This window comes from Oncorhynchus keta, chromosome 10 (assembly GCF_023373465.1).
Source record: "Oncorhynchus keta strain PuntledgeMale-10-30-2019 chromosome 10, Oket_V2, whole genome shotgun sequence".
Lineage (NCBI taxonomy): Eukaryota > Metazoa > Chordata > Actinopteri > Salmoniformes > Salmonidae > Oncorhynchus > Oncorhynchus keta.
In genome coordinates, this window is record NC_068430.1 from 41794044 (window position 1) to 41810215 (window position 16172).

General features: G+C 43.0%; 1 protein-coding gene across 13 annotated transcripts in view; it reads left to right on the plus strand.

Moving 5' to 3' along the window:
• Window positions 1-12729: 12729 nt before the first annotated feature.
• The window catches only part of celf4 (CUGBP, Elav-like family member 4), a 117077-nt gene continuing 113634 nt past the window's right edge, over window positions 12730-16172 (plus strand). For 4 of the 13 annotated variants that reach the window (XM_035778180.2, XM_035778184.2, XM_035778181.2 and 1 more), the window contains exon 1: window positions 12734-13410. In XM_035778180.2, coding sequence (XP_035634073.1) covers window positions 13173-13410 — 238 coding nt within the window. In that variant the 5' untranslated portion in view covers window positions 12734-13172. Of the gene's footprint in view, window positions 13411-16172 lie in introns of all 13 variants that reach the window. The other 9 variants (XM_035778182.2, XM_035778183.2, XM_052527047.1 and 6 more) reach the window with 4 other exon arrangements.

Consider the following 16172-nt stretch of genomic DNA (forward strand, 5'->3'; position numbering starts at 1 on the left):
TCGTTCTGTCGGGGCTCTGCATGCAAAGAAGCTTCCGCCTAGGGTAACCACATGTACCGGATTGTGTGGGACAGTCCGGCATTTTGGCCCTTTGTCCCGCGTCCCACCAACAAACAATCATGTCCCGCATTTGATCAACTTTATCAACGTACAAAAAAAGGTTAATTTGTCCCTTATTTCATCTGGACTTCCCATTCATTTGATATTCCTATCTCTTTTGCAGTCACATTGCGCTTATGACAGGATATACTGTATATCACAAGGATGTAGTACTGGTGATAACACATGTCCAATCGTTGAAGAGGTCTGATATTCTATACAGCGTGACAAGACAGAGGCCAATGACATATTGTCAACCAATCACATTTGGCAAATCCTTTTGGGCTAAGTTCCATCTAAAGTTGGAGAGGACAATTGTTTTATTTAACTAGGCAAGTCAGTTAAGAACAACTTCTTATTTACAATGACGACAGCCTTGTTCAGGGGCAGAACGACAGATTTGTACCTTGTCAGCTCAGGGATTTGATCTAGCAACATTCCGATTACTGGCCCAAAGCTATAACCACTAGGCTACCTGCCACCCAAATTAACCAACCAGAAATGTTTCCTAGGGCCAAATATGCCTAGATATTTATTAAGAGCCACACAAGTGGTCTCAAAAACATATTAATGTAGGCTACACTGTCCCGCAAATCATCCCGTACACCCGCATTTTGGGTATTTTAAATGTGGTCACCCTACTTCCACCTCTGCTAGTCCTCTTGGCCCTATATTCCACCTGCACATAAACATGTCTTGTTAATCTTTATGTTAATGTAGGGTTTTCTCTTGGAAAACATGCTATTTGTCATTCAGGGGCCTCCACTAATGTTTGAGAGACGATCTGTCGATTTTTGGAGTTACTCACACACACAAACCGTGTTCAGTGCGTGTGCATGTGCGTGCGTGCGTGCGTGCGTGCGCGTGCGTGTGTGTATGTTGAAGCACCTCCAGGAATCAGCACGCAAACAATCAAAACAAATAACAAAGTGCACACATCCACACAACCCCCCTCCCCTCCCCCAAAACACACACTCACAAAATACCCAACACCTTTCACACTCATCCTCCACCTTGGGACAACAATCAAAAATAGAATCAGGTGGCGGTGCATCCTCACACTCTCTCCAAATCACCTTCTTCTCCCTCCCAAAGCAATTAGATGCAGTGTGGGGTCAGGGACCCCAAGACACCAACATGGCTGCCATCAAGCCTGGGGCGGTGCAGCCGCCTGACACCCAGGTCACAGCCACTCGGAGACAGCCGCAGTGTCAGAGGTTGTGATAGTCTGTGACCTATCCCTGGAATTGATCTGTTGTGGTGAAATGGGATTTGGAATGGCCAGGTAGGTAGATAGGTAGAGAGGTAGATGGATAAATGTCTCCTCATCAATCTACACACAATACCAAAAATGATGTCGCGAAAGCAGGTTTAGAGAAATGTTTGGACATTTATTCAAAATAAAAACAGAAATACCTTATTTAAATAAATATTCAGACCCTTTGCCATGAGACTCTAAATTGAGCTCAGGTGGATCCTGTTTCCTTTGATCATTCTTGAAATGTTTCTACAAGTTGATTTAGTCGTAAATTAGTAGTAAATTCTATTGATTTGACATGTTTTGGAAAGGCACAGAACTATCTATATGAGGTCCCACAGTTGACAACGGAGGTCAAAGGAATTGTCCGTAGAGCTCCGAGACAGGATTTTGTTGAGGCACAGATCTGGGGAAGGGTACCAAAAAAGGTATGTAGCATTGAAGGTCCCCAAGAACACAGTGGCCTCCATTATTCTTAAATGGAAGAAGTTTGGAACCACCAAGACTCTTCCTAAAGCTGGCCTCCCGGCCAAACTCAGCATTTGGGGAAAGAAAGCCTTGGTCAGGGAGGTGACCAAGAACCCGATGGTCACTCTGACAGACCTCCAGAGTTCCTCTGTGGAGATGGGAGAACCTTCCAGAAGGACAACCATCTTTGCAGCACTCTACCAAATCAGGCCTTCATGGGACAGTGGCCAGACCGAAGACACTCCTCAGTAAAAGGCACATGGCAGCCTGCTTGGAGTTTGCCAAAAGGCACCTAAAGGACTCTCAGACCATGAGAAAAGAGATTCTCTTGTCTGATGAAACCAAGATTGAACTCTTTGGCCTGAATGACAAGTGTCACATCTGGAGGAAATCTGGCACCATTCCTGTGATGAAGCATGGTGGTGGCAGCGTCATGCTGTGGGATGTTTTTCAGTGGCAGGGACTGGGAGACGAGTCAGGATCGAGGGAAAGATGAACGGAGCAAAGTACAGAGAGCCCCTTGATGAAAACCTGCTCAGACTGGGTCGAAGAGTCACCTTCCAACAGGACAACGACCCTAAGCACACAGCCAAGACAACTGCCAGAGCCCGGACTTGAACCCGATCGAACATCTCTTGAAAGACCAGTAAATAGCTGTGCAGCAACACTCCCCATTCAACCTGACAGAACAAGACAGGATCTGCAGAGAAGATTGGGAGAATCTCCCCAAATAAAGGTGTGCCAAGCTTGTAGCGTCATACCTAAGAAAACCCGAGGCTGTAAGTACTGAGTAAAGGATCTGAATACTTATTTAAATGTCATATTTACATTTTACATTTTTTAAATGTGCTTTGTCATTATTGGGTATCGTGTGTAGATTGATGAGAGAAAAAAAAGATTTATACATTTTAGAATGAGCCTGTAACATAACAAAATGTGGAAAAAGTCAAGGGGTCTGAAAACTTTCTGAATGCACTGTAGATAGATAGCTCTACCTTCCTACCACCACTTTAAAGAAAATGTGTTTTTCCCAAAATTTCCAATATATTTGATATATAGTGCACTACTTTTGACCAGGATCCACATAAGTAGTGCACTGTCGGGAAAAGGGTACCACTTGGGATGTGACCAGTCAGAGAGATACTTTCCCTCCCTCTGCTTTAAAGATGTCTGTTTTGACTGACAAGGAGCCCCGCGAGAAGACGTTTTGAACCTTGTTTCAAGACAGGTGAAATGCAAATTAAAACAGAGCCACAATAAGAAAAGAGCGAGTTTGTCTGGGTCGGGTCTGCCTCCCCCTCTTTCTGTGTTTCCTGCTGTGTGTGTGTGTGTGTGTGTGTGTGTGTGTGTGTGTGTGTGTGTGTGTGTGTGTGTGTGTGTGTGTGTGTGTGTGTGTGTGTGTGTGTGTGTGTGTGTGTGTGTGTGTGTGTGTGTTGTTGTTCGTTGGATGGCTGTGTTTTCAGGGAAGCTCATCCGTCATGTAGGGAACCTGTCTGGATGGTTCTCTGGTGGGACTCGGCATGAAAAGAGACACCCACCTGTGTCAAGTGTCAGAGCACTGATTTCTCCAGGTAACCGTCGCATTATTTCCAGGAAACAAAAACAATGCACAAACTTATGGCACAAATAAAAGGTTCAATCAAGCAAGCAGTGCAGCAGTACCTAAACACTGTCATAAATATATACTTTTATACTATGATGGTAACAGAAAACTGTAATTTATAGAGTAATTTAGGGCATTATTAACAGTAAAATACCGTGAAAAGTTTTACTGCATCATACTATAAATTATGGTGGATTGTGGGAACATTTTGTGTGCGGGGTATGAATTGCTCTATTTAAAATGGTACTGTAATTCCATCCTACAGAATACAGGACCGTACCGTATTTTTGGTGCGCTAAAACCCTTTTGATAACTAGTGGGTGCATGGTATTGTTGTTTCTTGCTCATTAACATATTTTGAGGCTTGCCTTGTAAGAGTCTACATTTGTTGCACGTGTTAGTGACAGTGGTGTACCAATTTAAGGTACTGTATGTGGTACTGTATGTGGTAATAGTCCCCCATTAATTTAAAATGTATAGGGGACAGATTGGAGTGGCAGCAAGTCACTCGGTCTGTTTTGCCCTGTAGTCGTTGCCAGTTTGGAAGCCTTTGTTAAAAGGGCCAATCTGCAGTTGCTATGCAATTTTTTTAATTCATAAATTAATCATATTTTCACATTGATGCCTCATGAGCTCAGTTCAACTGTGTACCCCATCAGAACCCAAAATATAAGCTTGTTTAACTCCCATGTTTGTAAACAGTGTAAATGTAAACAAATGCTGTATAGCCTAAAAAAAATGCTAAAAACATACATTATTATACCTTGGTTGGTCAATCCTTGCATCCATAGCTCTGACCATCAATTTGAGAGTGGTTAGATTTCTCCAGGCCCATCCTTCAGCTTTTTCTTTTACCAAAACAAAGGCTGGGTGCCTGCTTTGTTATTGTTTTAACTGTGGATTGCCCCTTTAGGGCCTCCAGAAGTGCATGTGATGCAAAATACAAAATATTTGTTGATATGCTGAAATGTGTAAACACATTACTTAACAGCCAACCTGTTTGCACCATTCCCATGTATTTACTGTAAACTACTGTGAAATACAAACCCCCTCTCCCCTCAATGAATTTCATTCATTCACTATCCCGAGTGGCTCAGCGGTCTAACGCACTGCATCTCAGTGTGAGAGGCATCACTACAGCCAATTCTACTTTCTTTGATAGTGTATTAACATTACAGTAGGTGTACTGCAATATGAAATACAGTAACTTCTTTGCCCTCTGTAAGTTACTGTCAAATTGGGCAACCCAGTGAAGGTCTAAAGCAGGGATCATCAACTAGATTCAGCCGGATACTTGGTGGGCCACAGAAAATGATTAAGCAATAAGGCAGGGGGGGGTTTGGTATATGGCCGTTATACCATGGCTAAGGGCTGTTCTAATACACGACGCAAAGCGGAGTTCTTGGATACTGGCCATATAACGCAAAGCCACAAGGTGCCTTATTAGTATTATAAACTGGTTATCAAAGTACAGTAATTAGAGGAGTAAAAATAAAGGTGTCATACCTGTTGTATACGTTCTGATATACCACGGCTGTCAGCCAATCAGTATTCAGGGCTTGAACCACCCAGTTTATAATTACAAATCATTTGTAGACTGCAAATTGACTGCAAGAAGCCCGAACAGATATGATGCTTGACTGTTTAATCATTTCAAACCTTGTTTACATTCGTTTACGATCACGCATCTCTCTATTATATGCATGGGAATACTTGGGAACATTCCTAAATTAAAATCACTTGGAGCTCATTTCCTGGTGTTTTTACAGTACTTTATGTCCAACAATAAAAAATAAAAAATAAATAAATAATAAATTTGGCTCTGAAAACTTGGGGTGGCAGTATAACTAAATTCGGCCCGCAGTTGGGAAAACCTTGGTCTAAAGCTCTGTTTATGTTTTGCGCTGAGGATGAAGATGTCGGCCAACTGTTGCCTCAGCATTGGCTATACAACCCTTTCCCAATATCTGTGTGTGTTTTTCACTCTACTCCCCAAAACAAAGAGACCCCCTTAGGAAACAAAGACCTCCAATTATGACATTAATATTTGTTTATTTGCAGATGTTTCTTTGTCTCCTTATGTTTATTGTGTTATTTAACAGCACATTCCCCCTCTTACCCCCAAAATATTTTGCAATAGCCTAAAAGTTCAAGAGGACATTCCTACCTCATCCCTTCAAACTTTCAGAGTGTTTAGTCATGCCTGCAACCTTTCCTTTTTCCTCTCCACTCGTCCCCCTAAATTACAGAGAAGTGATATACAGCCTGACTGACTCAAGGCTCTGGAAGATTTAGAACATTGTCCCGGATGAAGGTGAGGTGAGAAAAGACATTACTATGCAGAATAGGTAATATCTAAACGCAGATCCTCTTTATGACTAACCCATGCAGATTATCAATCTATTTGTGTTGTAAATTGCATGGAAAGGATTTCATTTACCTTTAGTTTATTTGCCTTTCCTCAACCCGTTTCAGTGCTGGGACGGAATTGGAAGCCCCATGCAGACAGGAAGCAATCTTCCAAGGGTAAAAAAGTCAATCTTCTCCTGCAACTTGATTAGAGCGTTAAAAGACCAGCGGTTGGATGATTGAATGAGGTTTTGATACACAGAGATAGTGCATCTTGAAAAAGGATACATACTCTTGTCGATAAATGGTCCATGTCGACATATGGTGGACATTGTGGATTGAGTTCAATATGTATTGTAACTAGTTGCTGATTTGTCACATTATGGGTCTCAATACTAGTCTTAACCAAGGCCAGCGACTCATAAAATGGACACAGTGGTCGTTGCAGTCTTTCAGTACCCTGGACAGCGACCTCACTGCACACATAGGCCTAAATGAGTCTGCCTTCAGCTCCATGGACAGCAGCTGCACTACTCTAGCTTGAATTAAGTGGAACTGCACAATCCTTTGTAAATGAAAGAAAGGAGAGGATAGGGAACTTGAAATGTAAAGGATGTCATGTGAATCACTAACAGCTGTAAAACAAATGTGTTGATTATCAAAGTCCTCAGGTTTGTGTAGCCTACTATTTGGCTATATGCTACAGTAGACTAAATCCACTTCGTGCAGTTATGTAAGCTTATACAATATACTTAAGACAGGCGATGTAGGCACGCAGGAATGTCTGTTCTGTGGGGTTGTTTGTTTCAAGGACTGTGTGGGACCAATGGCAAATCAGTCTAACTTAACCCCCATTTCAAAGCTCCTGTGGTGGATTGAGATTTTCTCAGCAAGTCGTTTGCATTTTGAATTGACCATCAGTGGAATTGCCAGGGCCATATTGTCATATTTGACTGTCCCCTAACGGATTGAAATAACTACAATCATGTGAGGGCAAAGACACATTGTTCCATAAATTGCTGGTTAATTGAGTGTTATTATTATCAGTCCGATGGGTTCGCTCGGTGGAAGCGTTTCACTCAGGACGACACGCGGTGCATTGAGAGAATGTCAGTGCAGCCGTGCAAGTAGGCCTAGGTGTGTGAGGAGAGGAAGACCGTCGAGGGACGATAATGGCACCATACCTTCTATAATCATCGCGATACTACCCCACTGAACATAATTACAATGATTTGTGCTCTCCCAATTCGCCCTTGTATTAAAAAAAACATTGCTGAAGGCAAGTCAGGCGTGTATGAGCGCGAGGCAGGGAGGGCCGCTGCCGCCGTGAATGGAGTGTCGTCCCGGGGGACGCTTGGAGAACAGACCGTGGTGTCACGCCAAAGAAAGCCAACTCGCTCCCTCCCTCCCTGCTCCGGGCCCCGGCCATGCCTGCCGTGAGTGTGAGATTATATTAATGGGCCATTAGAGCAGGGGCGAAAGCACGGGAAGTACGAGAGGAACTGCCTGTGTCGCCTTTGTTATTTAATGGTTGGCTAACGTTTAGGTGGAGGGTCCATGCATGATAGACACATAATGAAAACAAATCGGGCGACACAAACCCATTGGATGTCACAGACGTAGACCTACTGCATGTATACACATAGACCTATTAGGCCAAGTCACTGAACTATGTCGGCTTTTTCATTTGAGGACATTGAACCACAAAGAGAGGTGGGAACACTCACCTTATATTGTACTAATGTTGTCTACTGTGTAGCACATGACCGTGTTTAGTCCTGAAAGACTTAACTATTTTTGTACCAAGGACATCAAGCCGACTCCTACAACGGACACAATGGGCTTTGCCACCTGTTTCGGTGCGATCGACAGCGACACCGCACTGGGGGTATGTGCCTAGCTGAGTCTGCGTTCAGCACTATGGACAGCAGCTACATAACGCTAGTTTACAGTGAGTAGGAGAGCACAATCTTTTGTAACTAAGATGGGGACTGGAACTTGGAATCTAAAGAATGGTGTGATTCTCTCACAGACAGCTGCACATCTGCATGAGCAATTCTCAAAAGCTCTTACTAAGTTCCTCTGACTGGGCTTAAACGGTGAAAGCACCAGGCTGAAAACCCTGTTTATTTTAAAAGCCACAGGTAGATCAGTGAATACATGAAGGAGAGGAAGGATGCTTAAAAAGTATTAGAACAAGGTTAGAGTAGTCTATTCACATATCATACAGAGTGTGTCCCTAATGGCACTACTTTTGACCAAAGCCCATAGAGGCAACCATAAACAGATATGCCTACAGTACGTCCACCTGATGGTTTTCTGTTTGTTAGTGTTGCTGTTTCTGCCTATATGTGGTCCTGTGTTGCCATTTAACAACATTAGTTTTCTCTTCTCACCTCACTGATCAAACGCACAATAGAGATGTGTGGGAGGAACCTCCCACAGTCTTCATAAGCAGGTGTTTGCAGTTTGACAACTGTGTGTCACATGAAAATGCAGCAGTGTGTGTGCATGATGTGTTTGTGCGTGGGCTGGCTGCTCACGTGCAACAGTTGCACTGTCAGCGTGAAATGCACTTGGGCTTTGCTTAGTTCAGTTCTCATTTGGAAGTTTTTCAGGGTATAAGGGGGAAAAATGAAGTGGGTGGTTGATCTTGAATTAGGCCTAATTACTTCAGAGTTTAATTAACAACATGCTAACATGTCTTTGCCTGCAGATTTAAAAAAGCGAGGTCAGACTATAAGTCCAGCCACAGCTGTCATAATCACCATCAATTAACTGACGAACTCTACTCGAGATCTGAACACGAAATGTAGGTGCACATCATATAGCCGCCTACTTCAAATCTGTCAATTCCTCAGTCAATTGCTTGATTACTAATAGTATACAACGGACACGGTTATCATTACATTTAGGGGGGTTCATTTTAGGGGGGTCCATTCGGAAATGATTCAGACCCCTTCCCTTTCTCCACGTTTTGTTACGTTAAAAAGGTTCCTCATCAATCTACACACAATACCCCATAATAACAAAGCAAAAACAGGTTTTTAGAAATGTTTGCAGATGAATAAAAAAAAATTAAAAAAAATAAAACAGAAATACCTTATTTACATACAGTACCAATCAAAAGTTTGGCCACACCTACTCATTCCAGGGTTTTTCTTTATTTTTACTGTTTTCTACTTTGTAGAATAATAGTGAAGACATCAAATCTATGGAATAACACATATAGAATCATGTAGTAACCAAAAAAGTGTTAAGCAAATCAAAATAGATTTTATATTTGAGATTCTTCAAAGTAGCCACCCTTTGCCTTGATGATAGCTTCACACACTCTTGGAATTCTCTCAACCAGCTAGCAGGTAATCACCTGGAATGCAATTCAATTAACAGATGTACCTTGTTAAAAAGTTCATTTGTGGAATTTATTTTGTTCTTATTGCATTTGAGCAAATCATTTATGTTGTGACAAGGTAGGGCTGGTATACAGAAGATAGCCCTATTTAGTAAAAGACCAAGTCCATATTATGGCAAAAACAGCTCAAATAAGCAAAGAGAATTGACAGTCCATCATTACCTTAAAACATCAAGGTCAGTCAATCCGGAATGATTCAAGAACTTTGAACGTTTCTTCAAGTGCAGTCGTAAAAACCATCAAGCGCTATTATGAAACAGGCTCTCTTGAGGATCGCCACAGGAAAGGAAGAGCCAGAGTCACCTCTGCTGCAGAGGATAAAATTGGAGTTAACTGTACCTCAAATTGCAGCCCAAATAAATGCTTCACAGAGTTCAAGAATCAGACACATCTCAACATCAACTGTTCAGAGGAGACTGTGTGAATCAGGCCTTCGTGGTCAAATTGCTACAAAGATCCACTACTAAAGGACACCAATAAGAAGAAAAGACTTGCTTGGACCAAGAAACATGAGCAATGGACATTAGACCTGTGGAAATCTGTCCTTTGGTCTGTTGAGTCCAAACTTGAGATTTTTGGTTCCAACCGCCATGTCTTTGTGAGACGCAGAGTAGGTGAACAGAGGATCTCTGCATGTGTGGTTCCCACCTTGAAGCATGTAGGGGGAGGTGTGGGCAGTCTTTGCTGGTGACACTGTCTGTGATTTATTTCGAATTCAAGTCACACTTAACCAGCATGGCTACCACAGCATTCTGCAGTGATACGCCATCCCATCTGGTTGGGCTTAGTGGGACTATCATTTGTTTTTTAACAGGACAATGACCCAACACACCTTCAGGCTGTGTAAGAGCTATTTGACCAAGAAGGAGAGTGATGGAGTGCTGCATCAGAGATGGAGTGCTGCACTACCTGACCTCCACAATCACCCGACCTCAAACAAATTGAGATGGTTTGGGATGAGTTGGACCGCAGAGTGAAGGAAAAGCAGCCAACAAGTGCTCAGCATGTGTGGGATATCATAGTTTTGATGTCTCACTGTTATTCTGCACTGTAGAAAATAATACAAATTAAGAAAAACCCTTGAATGAGTAGGTGTGTCCAAACTTTTGACTGGTACTGTAAGTATTCAGACCCTTTGCTATGAGACTCAAAATGTAGCTCAGGTGCATCCTGTTTCCATTTTTCATTCTTGAGATGTTTCTACAACTTGTTTGGAGGCCACCTGTGGTAAATTCAATTGATTGGACATGCTTTGGAAAGGCACATACCTGTCTATATAAGGTCCCACACTTGACAGTACATGTCAGAGCAAAACCAAGCCATGACATCAAAGGAATTGTCCATAGAGCTCCAAGACAGGATATGTCGAGGCACAGATCTGGGGATGGGTACCAAAAAATGTCTGCAGCATTCAAGGTCCCCAAGAACACAGTGTCCTCCATCATTCTTATATGAAAGAAGTTTGGAACCACCAAGTGTCTTCCTAGAGCTGGCAGACCAGCCAAACTGAGAAATCGGGGGAGAAGGGACTTGGTCAGAAAGGACCAAGAACCCAATGATATCTCCGACAGAGCTCCAGGGTTCCTCTGTGGAGATTTGAGAACCTTCCAGAAGGTTAACCATCTCTGCAGCACTCCACCAATCAGGCCCTTATGGTAGAGTGGCCAGACGGAAGCCACTTCTCAGTAAAAAGGCACATGACCGTCCGCTTGGAGTTTCCCAAGAGGCACCTAAAGGACTCTCAGACCATGAGAAAATAGATTCTCTGGTCTGATGAAACCAAGATTGAACTATTTGGCCTGAATGCCAAGTGTCACATCTGGAGGAAATCTGGCACCATTCCTGTGATGAAGCATGGTGGTGGCAGCGTCATGCTGTGGGATGTTTTTCAGTGGCAGGGACTGGGAGACGAGTCAGGATCGAGGGAAAGATGAACGGAGCAAAGTACAGAGAGCCCCTTGATGAAAACCTGCTCCAGAGCACTCAGGACCTTAGACGGGGGTGAAGGTTCGCCTTTCAATAGGACCACGATCCTAAGCACACAGCCAAGACAATGCAGGAGTGGCTTTGGGACAAGTCTCTGAATGTCCTTGAGTGGTCCAGCCAGTGCCCGGATCTTAACTTGATCGAACATCTCTGGAAAGAACAGTAAATAGCTGTGCGGCGATGCTCCCGATCCTACCAGACAAGCTTGAGATTATCTGCAGAGATGAATGGGAGAAACAGTTGTGCCAAGCTTACAGCGTCACACCCAAGAAGAATCGAGGCTCTAATGCTGTCAAAGGGGCTTCAACAAAGTACTGATTAAAGGGTCTGAAACCTTACGTAAATACCTATTTTTTTATATATATGTATAAATTTGCAAATAATTCTTTAAAAAAACTGTTATTGCTTTTTCATTGTGGAATATTGTGAGTAGATTGATGGGGGGACTATTTAATCCATTTTAGAATACGGCTTTAATGTAACAAAATGTAGAAAAGGTCAAGGGGTCTGAATACTTTTCGAATGCACTGTGTGTGTGTGTGTGTGTGTGTGTGTGTGTGTGTGTGTGTGTGTGTGTGTGTGTGTGTGTGTGTGTGTGTGTGTGTGTGTGTGTGTGTGTGTGTGTGTGTGTGTGTGTGTGTGTGTGTGTGTGTGTGTGTGTTTGTTTGTTTGTCAGGATATATCCCAGCATTGAACTTAGTCGATGGCATCAGATTGGCACATATAAGTGGATCCTGGAGCTGTTTCGAATGTTGTAGCCTTCCCTCTCTCTTTGCTGCCCCTTCCGATGTGCCCGTCGATCCTGCTCGGCGGTGCTCCCAGACTTCCTTCTGTTCAAATAGATCTACATCAGAATCTGAACAGAATAGATTGCTCCTCGAGCTATAGGATATACTGTGCGATATTTCTTCGACTGACACATCCTAACATTCCCTGAAACATATTTTAGCCACCGATGTTGCCTTTTAACTCGGCTCGAAGATTTCAGCACCAGGCACTGTCCACCTACCCGCTATTCAAGCGTTCAAGTGCCTGCTATCGGTAATAATTATTCGAATGGTTCTACACCACTTTAATGGCCTTTCATTCCAAATCAAAATGGTTTTCAATCAACAGTGTTGGTTGCCTATTGGGGTATATTTTGAAAGGAACATATGGTAGATACTGTATATATATATATATGAGAGAAAGAGAGAGAGCGAGAGAGTGAGAGAGAGTGTACGATTCTCGTTAGTCAACACCTCTTCAAAAGAATTGGGGTGTGCGTCAGCTCATGCTTTTTACTAGATGTATATATATATATAATAGCATACTAATATTATTATTATTATTATTATGCCTATTATTTCCCTGCAAACGTGGCGTGATTTACACTTGGTTGACTATTGCACAAAGAACCGTACAAATTCACTCTTTTCTTTATTTATAAACCCCCTTTCTCTTGGTGGAACGTACCAACGGGAAGGGGTAGAGAAAAGGCTGTGTAACAAAAACATCGAGTTATAGTGGTTCCCCTTGTTCCATACCTCCCCGCAGTCCTTGCAGCTCTTGAGCTGGCCCCGTTCGTTTAAACCGAGAACACCCATACCGACTTCTCAATGCAAAAAATAAAAGGGAACCCAGAAGCAGGGACTAGGGGAACGAAAGGTGTAAATAGAAAGCGAAAGCTCTTGGTCTCTCTCTCTCTCTCTCTCTATTCCTCTCATCTATTTTACTAAATGAATGAATGAATTATTAACTAGGACATAAATACAAGGAATCACGCCTCCGCCGGGACCAGCAGACAGCTCCAAGTCTTTGATATTCGTTTTAGCCCAATGATACATATGTATACTTATCCATGTACATATTTACCTTGGTAGGACTAGAAGTAGGACCAGCAAGGCTTTTTTGAATAACATTTTTGACCAATACTTCGGAAGCTTCTACACAAGGCCACCAAGATTGCGCTGCTGCTGCCGCCGCTGTTACCACAACTCATTGCCGGTCCGAAGATGGCAACTTTAACGAACGGACAGGTGGATGGCACAAACGGGCTGGTGAACGGATTAAGCCACAGTCCAGCGGGCTGCGGGGGCACCATCCCTATGAAGGACCACGACGCTATCAAACTGTTCATCGGGCAGATACCACGCAACCTGGACGAGAAGGACCTCCGACCGCTCTTTGAGGAGTTCGGCAAGATCTACGAGCTCACCGTGCTCAAGGACCGCTTTACGGGCATGCACAAAGGTGGGTTGAGCCTACTACTCGGTCAAAGAGAGAGCGGGATTCCCATCTTCATTCTCTTTTCTCCTCGGCTTCCGTCGCCGTTGCCTTTCACGAATGTCTGTCCATGGCTTGCAGTCTTGTTCCCCCTGGTTCGGGAGACAGGACTGACATGTATTGGACACGTGTGGTTGTTGCATAGTAATAGTTGGTATTTTTATAGTAGTCTTTTTGTGTCATTTACTATTGTAGTATACTCTCGACAGGTTTCATGTTATCGGAAAGGAATAGTCCATTGCTATAGTCTGGATTCCGTCATGAATATTGAGACATTTCAACTAACATATCCATGTATTAATGTTCTGAGTTATCCAGGCATACAGCGCTGGCACGAATCACGACAGCTAATATTATGTAACAATATTAAGAGAAAGTGCCGTTCTCTTGTATCTTTCGAAGTGTATGCTACTTGTTAAGAGTAACGAGTCACACATATAGTCGTTGTGCATTCATTCACAAGTGCAGAATCACCCTGCTTCGATGTTAAAACATTTCTCGAATATACCCGTGGAGCCCGTGGCTTATTGCCCACGGCACCTTGCACTCTGTTGCGCGTGATGGCAAGTTTCCTGCAACAGGAAAGAGGGAGGGAGGGGAATTGTATGTGTGTGTGCGCGCGCGTGCGAGCTCGTGCGTGTGCGCGCGGGCTTCTGTAAGATTTTCTGAGCAAATGTGACCAATATTTGAGATTTTACATAATGCGTTCTACAGTATTCCCTACCTAAATCAATTAGATGTGGTCCACCCGCCTACCTACCATATGTCATTGATGTTATGCTCTAGTCTAGTGCCTGGCATCATGCATGGAGATGTTTTGTGTTTCTGGAGACAGGTGTTTGAACAACCAGCTTGTACATAGAGCGAGGACTGGAGGACTGTGCGTGTGTTTAGTCACGCGTGCGCGCGCTCGCTCGCTCGCGTGTGCAAGTGTGAGATCGTATCCTACCTATTGATATGCTATACCCTTTGAGAGCTTGTCAACCCTTTGGTATTATGGTAATGATCAAGTTGTTGATCCAGAGTATTGATATTACAAAAAAAACTATCAATAGATAACACGAACAATACATCCCATGTGGGTTGACAATTCTGGACATTACTGGACATTACAGTGAACAAAATCAGTAATCGGTAATCATCTGAAAATGAAAAAAAGCACATGTATAGTTCTTCGATTGAAGGGGTCAATTGATCTGCAACACCTGGAGGGCATTTTCAGACTCCGTAGGCTCACTTCACATGGGGATGGTAAAGTACAAACAGAGCTAGTGTTTCAGCTTTCCAATCCTGGTAGTATCCCCCAATCCCCGACCACCCCCGATCCTCTGTTAACAACGTGGCATTTTGCATGATGATGAAATACAAAATAAAGCAGGAAGGAGGGAGGAGGAGATTGCCGGGGAAGGGGGAACCAAAGAGAAGCGTGTGAAGGGTGAAGAGGAGGAGAAGGAGGAGATAGAGGGAGGGAGGGAGGAGGGTATATATTTTATTAATAGCCCAGCTGTAGTAGCGATTCCCTGTCTAACGGTTAATCATGCGTGGCCCGTGAACTATGGGCGGCCACGCCGGGTGATTCTAGGAACTGTCTCCTCACAGCGATATATGGCCTGGCCTCACAGGCAGCCCCCCTTCATTAGTGAGCCCCCCTCCGCAGCACCGCTCTCATATTTTAACTAGCTGGAGGTGCTAGCCCTCTCACTGGCTAGCTGGTTGGCCAAGACGTTATATATACACACTCCTTCTCCCGGCCAGACCAATAACCCTACACCTCCCCGCAAACAGGATGTTTGTCGAATGTTGGGGGTTTGTTACTTTGAAGTTGCTGTCAGGTTATGTCTGAATGTGTTAACTTGAGTAAATAATATTTTGGTAACCTTTTACTTACAGCTAACAGGTATAATGTTTGTTACTTGTTATAAGCCTTTATAATATGTTATTAGCCTGCTTATAATATTTGACAGTGTCATAGATATGAAGGTGTTATAAAACCTGCCGTAAGGTGTCATGTCCAGTCATGACCTCATGTCAAGTAACCATTGTCTTGACAGAGGTAGCGGTTTGCATTTTGACTACCCCCTATACAGTCGGTGTCATAGCATGGTTAACAACATGTCATTGTTTTCATCCTATTTTGGATACATCTACAAGCTGGCAAAACGTGTGAATGGCAACGTTTTCCAATTGTGGTACAAAATGTAGTCCAATAGATGTATATCAAACAAGGACAATGTTGATCTTTAAACAACTTTAGGGTTGAAGAATGTTCTTGGCTTTTTATTGGTATTAAAACTACAAGAAAAGTGAACAACACTCGGGTCTGAGAATATTTGCAGCCTTTTGCCACACTGTAAGAAAGAAATGTGTTGACTCAACTAAAAAAAATCAAGGCAAACCAGCTGCAAATACAATTTCTAGTTTGCTCAACAAAATAGCATTGAAGTTGATGAAACTTAAAATATCAAGACATCCAGCTTCAACACGATTTATAGTGTGCCCATTTTTTGAGCATATTAACTGAACCAACATACATTCTTAAGTTGAATTCTATGTTCGCTCAACTTTTAATTTGACGTTGATTGAATATAATTCAACTTGTGTATTTCCCAGTGTGCCTTGCCCTTTGATTGTTTTGTAGTTACCACCCATTAGTGTATTCTATAGTGACAGAAACATGGTTGTTGAATTTGCTGGAATTCAGACCTGTAGTCTTCACTAAGTGAGTATCT